At 56.2% G+C, this 8,032-nt stretch overlaps 2 protein-coding genes across 2 annotated transcripts in view; both read left to right on the top strand.

Moving 5' to 3' along the window:
• MRPL10 (mitochondrial ribosomal protein L10) overlaps positions 1-4,701 on the top strand; it is a 5,120-nt gene extending 419 nt beyond the window's left edge. The window contains exons 2-5 of the mRNA XM_005861929.2: positions 1,266-1,435; positions 2,501-2,665; positions 2,915-3,059; positions 3,816-4,701. Coding sequence (XP_005861991.1) covers positions 1,266-1,435; positions 2,501-2,665; positions 2,915-3,059; positions 3,816-4,072 — 737 coding nt within the window. The 3' untranslated portion in view covers positions 4,073-4,701. The remainder of the gene's footprint in view (positions 1-1,265; positions 1,436-2,500; positions 2,666-2,914; positions 3,060-3,815) is intronic.
• A 1,481-nt stretch (positions 4,702-6,182) lies between these two features.
• OSBPL7 (oxysterol binding protein-like 7) overlaps positions 6,183-8,032 on the top strand; it is a 14,281-nt gene continuing 12,431 nt past the window's right edge. The window contains exons 1-2 of the mRNA XM_005861927.2: positions 6,183-6,391; positions 7,777-7,930. Coding sequence (XP_005861989.1) covers positions 7,856-7,930 — 75 coding nt within the window. The 5' untranslated portion in view covers positions 6,183-6,391; positions 7,777-7,855. The remainder of the gene's footprint in view (positions 6,392-7,776; positions 7,931-8,032) is intronic.

Genomic DNA, 8,032 nt, shown 5'->3' with positions numbered 1-8,032 from the left:
CATTACGTCTCCTTAAGATCTCAGCCTAAATGTCACTTCCTTAAGCCTGCCCTTACCACCCTCTGCAAAGCAGGTTTCCCCTGTTAAATCTGTACCTTGCACCCTCTCTTTGGCCCTGTAGTTTTGCATTTATTTGTCTCTCTATTAGACTTTACAGAACCAGCCTAAACAACAGGTGTCATAATGCCTGACATTCTTAGGCATGCCGTAGGTATTTAATAAATGACTTTGAGCACACTTATATAGGCCTGGCACAGTGATAAATGCTTTACATGGTGTTATTTAAATCTTAAAGCATCCGATGAAAAAAGCATTCTCATCCCCTCTTTACCTACGATGAAACCAGTCAAGTTTAGACCAGTCAAGTGACTGGTCAAGGTCACAGCTCGAGTGGCAGAAGAAAGATTAAAGTCTGGTTCCATCTGGGTCCAGAGCCTGTGCTCTTGATAGTTAGATTTGTGGTCCCTGGCAGTACCACCTCACACCCCAAGAACTCTCCGTGCTCTCTGACTGTTAGAGCTCCCTTCTGGTTGAACCTTTCCCTGCGATCTCATCCCAGTCTTGGGAAGGGCTGAAAGCGGGAAGCCCTAGCCTGGATTCTTTTATTGGGGATGGAGGGGTCACTCGGGCTCAGGACTTTCGAGTAGTTCCCGTCTTCTGAGGGGTGCTCTCTGGCGATGCCTGCAAACAGGACGAGCAGAGGGAATGGAGACTTGTTTGGGGGAGCTCTGAGGGCAGTGTAACTTTCCCCCCATCTCTTTCTTGAAATCATGGGAGAAGGCCTTCAGAGCAGTGGTCAGAGCAGTGGACTTCACCCTTCAGCACACAACACCTGGCGGGCTGATTCAGACATTGCGGGCTCCACAGATGCAGTAGGTCTACAATGGGGCCTGAGGACTGGTATTTCTAAGAAGTGCTGCTGATGTTGGTTGGTGCTCAAAATACTTTCTCTTTGGTTCTCATCTCTCCTCCCCTCCACCCCGCCCCCCATCTGTGCATTAAAAAGTGCTGGAAAATAATAATAACTAAGTACTGGAGAAATGGGAGCCTCAAAGGATCAGGCAACTGAACTAAGGTCAGCCATTAGGAGAGAAGGTTTGGGGATTCAGGATTTCTAGCGGGAAATTCTTCATCCCACTTTGGCGCTAGGTTCAGCTCTGGGAGCCATGGTCGTCTCTGCCCCGAGGGTGGCCCCTTTCTCCACCCGGGGCAGACTGAGGCCTCCAAGAGGCAGCATCTCACTGCCCTGCTGCTTCCCCTTCCAGGGCGGCTGCCCGCCCTCCAGACGGTCCGCCACGGCTCCAAGGCTGTGACCCGCCACTGGCGCGTGATGCACTTTGAGCGGCAGAAGCTGATGGCTGTGACGAAGTATATCCCCCCGAAACCCGCGATCAATCCGCGGTGCCTGACACCTCCCCCCAAGCGCGTCCAGGAGGTAAGAAGACGGGGCATGTCACTTGGCGGTGGTGTGGAGGTGAAAGCGGTCTTATATCCGCGACCATAGTGACGTGGGGTTCCAAGACACAGTCATCCACACCATTACTTCCTCGCTTTGGCCCATGGCCCAGATGCTTTAAAGTGAAATGGTCACTTGATTTGGCTTTGGCCCTTTGGCCTCTGTGGATTGGACGGGTCTCCTGAATTTCCCTCATTCCCAGCTCCATGCTGTCCAAGTGTGTGGTGGTGGCGGCCGGGTAGTTGGGGAGAGTATCGCTGTCCTGTCTTGAAGGACTTGAAGCTTTCATGTTTTCCTAGAAGAATGATAGAGGTTTTCTGTTTTTAAAAAGAACAGAAAGACCAGTGGGTGAGTTTGACTATTGTGCCCTTGAAATGAGGTTAGTGTGACTGAGGATCTGAATTTTTAATTGTATTTAATTTTAATTAATTTAAATAGAAATAGCCACATTTGACTAGTGCAGTGATGGCGAACCTATGACACGCGTGTCGGAGGTAAATAAATATCAAAAATATACATCTTTGTTTTACTATGGTTGCAAAGATCAAAAAATTTCTAGATGTGACACGGCACCAGAGTTAAGTTAGGGTTTTTCAAAATGCTGACACGCCGAGCTCAAAAGGTTCGCCATCACTGGACTAGTGGCTGCTGTATTCTACAGGGCCGATCTAGAATCTAGATTTAGCACAGTAGTGAATCTTCCATTATTTTGCCTTACATGTATTAACATTTTCATGGAATTCTGCAAACAGCAACATGACTTCTAGGTCAAATAACGTTGACTGGGTCAGACTGCTGACCAGATCGGGGGGATCAGTTCTCAGGTTGGAAAAACACTGCTCTATTGACCGATCCTCTAATGAAAATGAAAGGGTAGACTGGGGGGTGGAGCATGTCTCTGGGAGTCAAGGGCCCGACTATCCTGCCTGTACCTGGTCTTTCCCCGCATTTGGGCCTCGTGGGAAGCCCGGCACGCATCCCTGCGGGAGCCGAGGGGGACAGAGAAGCAGCAGCTTATGTCCCCTTGGCTGTCCCTGATTTCAGGAGACAGGCCTCATCCGGCTCCTCCGTCGGGAGGTAGCAGCAGTTTTCCAAAACAACCGAATGATAGCCGTCTGCCAGAATGTGCCTCTGGGTGCGGAGGACAAGCTGTTTATGCAACACCGGCTGCGGAAACACAATATCTTGGTGAAGGCCTTCCCTAACCAGGTAGGGAGCCGTCTACCATGGACCCTGCCCGTGCTCCCCTTCCCCTGCCCACACAGACCCAGCATCTCTCCCCAGAGGGCACTTCCGACTCCTCCCCTCCACTAGCAGCTCTCTCTTCTGGTGCCTACACTGCGATTAGGGGCTGAGGAGACCCTCTGGTTTCACCCTTAGCTGATGTGGCCTGTGACCAAGGTGGGCAGCTCTTCCTCCCACTCGTCCCCAGTGAACCCTTCTTTCCTGCTGTTCCAGATCCTGAAGCCCTTCCTGGAGGATTCCAAGTACCGAAACCTGCTGCCCCTTTTTGTGGGGCACAACCTGCTGCTGGTCAGCAAAGAGCCCAAAGTCAAGGAGATGGTGCGAATCTTGAAGGGTGTGCCCTTCCTGCCACTGTTAGGTGAGCAAGCTCCCCTGCCTGTTGGGGGTGGGGTGAAGGGAGCGGGTGCTATAGCCGCCTAGTGCCAGCTGCTAGGCATGAGTGCGTGAGACCGTGGACATCTTTGGAGAAGACATCCTCTCCCAGATGGGGCCTCAGTCAGCATCACCATTTGTCAAGGGCTGCCTGTGTCTTCTAACACCTGTGTTGGCTCACTGCCTGCATCGCTTATGCATGGGGGAAGGTTAGGAAAGGCAGAGAGGACTCTACTGGGGGAGGAAGTTCAGACACCTTGAGTCTTTACTAGGTGCTAAAACCCACAAAGATAATTAAAACCAATAGCCCAAGTATAGGGTGCTGAGGAACAGGCAGCAACGTTTCCCAGACTCCCCTGGTACTAAGAATCCCTAGAGGTCCTGTTTCTGTATAGGATACTGATTTCATAGGTCTCTGTGGGAAGGGGCAGGAATCAGTTTATAACCGCCCCCCCATACACACACACACATACTCACATACTCCATGGTTCTTCAAGAAAGTTTAGGGAACAGCGACTTAGTGGGGATCGGACCAGGTGGATGATTTATGTAAGGATTTTCTAGAGAAGAGTTAGGAAGGAGGCGAGGGGATCCGTCCCAAACACAGTGTGAGTGGGGTGGGGCACAAGTGGGAGCCAGATGGGAGGTAGAGAAGGGAAATGGAGAGCAATTCCTAGGGTTGGCATGTTGTTTCGGAGAGGAAAGGCATTGTGGGGAGCCCCCTGACCCTGTGTTTTTCCAGGTGGCTGCATTGATGACACCATCCTCAGCAGGCAAGGCTTCATCAACTACTCCAAGCTTCCCAGCCTGGCCCTGGTGCAAGGGGAGCTGGTAGGAGGGCTCACGCTCCTCATGGCCCAGACCCACGCCCTGCTTCAGCACCAGCCCCTCCACCTGACGGCCCTGTTGGATCAGTACGTCAGACAGCAGCATGAGGGGGACTCTGTCAAGCCAGCCACTGGGCAGCCCGGTCCTCCCGACTCTGTTCCGGACTCATAGCCGGCCGGCCCGTAAACACACCTGCCCCACTGGCCGTGCTGTCCTCGGGAATGTGGGTGAACTCGGGGTGGGAGTGGCACGTGTTCCCTGGCTTCTACTGACGACAACCTCCTCCAATGAAGGATTTCATTTCAGAATGGAGGCTTTTAATCACCGTCTTTGCCCTTCGTTTTTCCAACCTGCGACCTGATAAGAGCAGAGTGTCAGCTCCAGGTTCAAGGCAGAGCAGCTGGGCAGATGAGGATACTGCCCTCTGCCTCCTGTTTACTGTCCCTTGGACATGCCTCCCCAGCCTGACCCTCGCTGTCAGAGTAGCTCAGCTGAGTAATTGTTCTAAGAATGGGTTCTGTGGAGAGCCTGCTGTGCCAGGCTGCATGCTAACCCTTTCTAGGTGTTAGTTCTTTTATTCCTGGGGCAGAGAAGTTACAGCGCCTGCCCAAGGTCATGCGGCTGGTAAGTGGCAGAACAGGACTTGAACCAGGCTCTGCTCTGAGACGTGCTCTGGATTCTGGAGCTTCCTCAGTGAGGTCCCGGGTGGGCTTGGATGTGAATTCTCCATCCGCGGGTGTGCCGTGTTGTGGAAAGGCTGGGAACACTGCTTTATGACAAAAATAAATGCATTTTACTTAGTCTGTTTTGCTGTTTACAAACTTACCTTCCTGTCCACTTATCCTCAGGCTCATCTCTGACTCTCACTTCCCTTCCTAGAAAATCCTTCCTCTCCCGTGTCCACGCCTGTTACTTCCCTGTCCCCACACCCACAAGTGGCATCCCCACAGGCTTGTCCTTGGGAGGCAGCCACCAGCTCTGCCCAGCAGCTACCATGTCTCAGGTGGTTCTGAGCAGAGGAGCTGGGGGGCAACCAGCATTCTGCGAAGATGAGGGGCTTTGGGGTCTCTTAAGTAGAAGGTGTCATCCAAGTCCTGGGGAACAAAAGTGCCTAATGAAGGAGAGAGGATGTTTAACTAGAAGCTGACCCCTGCCCTTGGCGCATGCGCTGGGTGGACGCAGGGTGCGTGGGGAGGGTGGCTGTTGAGCTTTCCTCCTGGACTTGGAACAGCGCCTGGCTCCCCGGGGCCTGGGCAGGCACCACGCTGGCAGCGGCGCTCTGCAGCAGCTTCTCTGTGGCCTGGTCTAGGACCAACTGCCCAGAGCCCAGCTCTGCTCCGGACACCCAGGATGCTCAATCAATGTGAAATGCGTTAAAAGGCCCTTGAGGCTCACGGGTGCCAGAGCTGGTCTGCACAGAGCTGCCCCGACTCCCAGAACCACAGGTGCAACGGCGCCCTCCTGGGGCAGAGAGCTGAGCTGAGGTTCTGAATGGCGCAGCGAGCAGGCTTCTGAGAGGTGTAACACCATGAGGAGTGGCCTAAAGCATTTCTCCCCACATTGCATCCTATACCTGCTGGCGGAGCCCGGAGCCCGAGGCCCCACCATTAAAAACCCACTTTCCAGAAAGAGGCTTCGCTGCACTTAGAGCTGTCAGTCAGTTTCACATTCATTTCAGTGGAGTTTAGACCTTTCTCAAGAGCTGACTTTTAATTAGATTTGAGCACTCCAGCAGGGCAGAGGTGCTCAGAGGGAGGGGACTCAAGTGGGCTCCAGCCAGCCCTTAACGGCCAGCCGGTCCCCACCCCTGCCCTGCTCCTGGTGCAGGGACAGCAGGCTGCGGGCTTTGTCTCGCCGCAGAGGTGCTTGGAGTCCCCCATCCCAGGGCGCCAGTGGCAGCCTCTGGGGGGCCATCCGCTGGCTCTTTTGAGCCTTGACTGCCCTGCTGACTACGCTCTTGGCACTGTCTAAAAGGGGCATCCATCCCTCCCCATCAACCCGATACCTTTGCTGGCTCCAAACTTTGCAATCTATTTTCAGATGTAAAATGAGAGGCAGGAGTTAATAATAAAAAAAATGGACGTGGGTACCAACGGGTCAAGGCCAACTCGAGTCTGAGTAAACCCTCTCCCACCACTGGCGTGAGGCCAGCAGCTCCCCAGTCCTCTGTAATCCCTGGGAGCTGTGCCCAGTGGGGTCCCTGCCCCTGTTCCCAGGCCTCAGCTCTGGGGAGTCACTCAGCCCTGAGTCCTCCCGGGAGCAGGGGGGCAGAGCTGAGCAGCTGCCCAGAGCTTGGCGGGAGGAAGAGCGGGGGAGGGGACGGTGGGGAGATCCGGCGAGAGGGGAGGCTCCTCGGTCTCCTTCCTTCCTGGTTCCTGCAGCAGCCGGTGCCACTTGGCTCCATGAGGAGGGAGCGGGCGACTTGGAGACGGTGACTCAGAGGCAGAGCTGCGTGCGGGCCAAGGAGCACTGGCGCCCATGGACCCTGCGGTAAGGGGCCGAGTCAGCTGACCTGCCTCCCACCTGCAGCTGGCGGGTCTGCTCTGGAGAAGGGGACCGGCATGGAGGTGGAGACGGGGCACACTCACCTGACTCACCTCGACCCCACACCCTCCAATGACAGAGCCTCTCCCTCCGCCGCCAGCAGTGCGGGGCCAGGATCCCACGGGGCCAGGGAAAGGGCACAGGGACACCCCAACACTGGGAGAGTTTGGGAACTTTCAATGGCTGAATGCGGGCATTTCCCCCCGGGTCAGCCTCTGGCAGCCTGGGCCCCTCTGCCCCCACCTCCCGGTCACCCCTGCCCCAGTCACCCCTGCCCCGGTCACCCCTGCCCTGGCCACCCTTGCCCTACCTCCCTACCTGTCCCTGTTCCCTGTTGCCTCAACTCCTCAGGTGCTTACAGGCTTCACAGAAGATCTGAGCGGTTTCCCCAGCCTCGGGCCAACCTTGCCCCTCCAGTCCCCTCCCCCGTCTCACACACACAGAGCCTCATGCATTATTGATCTCCCGGTGCAGCCAGGATGGCCTGAGCTGGTGCCAAGGGCGCCAGTGGGCACCGCTGCGGGGACCTGTGCGGACCTCGGCATGCTCTTGGCCAGCTCTTCTCCGCCCCCCACTTCCTCACCATCTCCATCCGCTCGGTCCCCTGCTCTCCGGGTGGGTGGTACTTGTCAGGACCCCCAAGGACTGGGGTGATAGAGAGGGGATGGAGAGGCTTTGGGGGACACTGAGCATCTGAGGTGGGCATCCTAGGGGGCTGTTGGAGGGGAGGAGGCACAGGGAACAATGGGGGCTGTCTTGGGCCTCAGTTTCCCCATGCAGAAAATGGGAGCCCAAGAACTAGAGGATATGGGGACCAGTTAGTGGGGAACTGGGGTGAAGGGGTTGGGGGGCTCTGCGTTGGGGAGGAGGTCATGGTAGAGGAGTCTCCGGCCATGGTGGTGGCGGTGCGGGGTCCTGAAGGAGGAGCTGGATGAGATCTTGCTTGAATAGGCTCTGAACTCCTCTGGCCTTTTCTGGAGCCTCTCCCTCCACTCCTCTGCCTCACTCCGATCCTCCCAAGGAAGCCTTCAGAGAAAGCTCCCAGTGTTTCCTGGAGACCAGGAATGTGTGCTCAGGGTGGGGCTGGGTGGACTGTTCCTGGTTTTCTCTGGGCACTGCCTGCCTCTCTGCACTATCTCAGTGGCTGCGGGAAGGTGGAGGCAGGAAGGTGGAGGCAGGGAGACCCATCCTCGGTGGGGGAGGACTGACCAGGAGAGGTGGGACGGGAGCTGATGCTGGTGAAGTGTGGTCCTAGAGGGTGCAGGACAGGGTGGCGGTGGAGCAGACGCTAGCAGGAACCCAGCTAATGAGTCTCTCTCTCTTGCTTCAAGGGCCCCCTCAGGACAAGGCGGCATCCTTCCCCTTCCCCCCGGCTCTGAGTCCTCAGCAGGGAAGGGCCGCTCCTTCTCCATGGACTTCCAAGAGCGGGGTCCCCCCTCGCTGTCCGAGAGCACTCAGTCCGCAAAGTCCAGCAGCGCCCAGCAGGTCTGAGGGCGGGAGGCAGGCAGGGGGTGGGCTTTATTTGGCCCAAAGGGCCCTCACCAGCACCCCCCCCCCCCCCCCCACACGCCCCCCCCCCGCCTCCCG

This window comes from Myotis brandtii, unplaced genomic scaffold (genome assembly GCF_000412655.1).
Source record: "Myotis brandtii unplaced genomic scaffold, ASM41265v1 scaffold157, whole genome shotgun sequence".
NCBI classification, from domain to species: Eukaryota; Metazoa; Chordata; class Mammalia; order Chiroptera; family Vespertilionidae; genus Myotis; species Myotis brandtii.
This window is presented reverse-complemented; position numbering and strand designations above follow the sequence as displayed.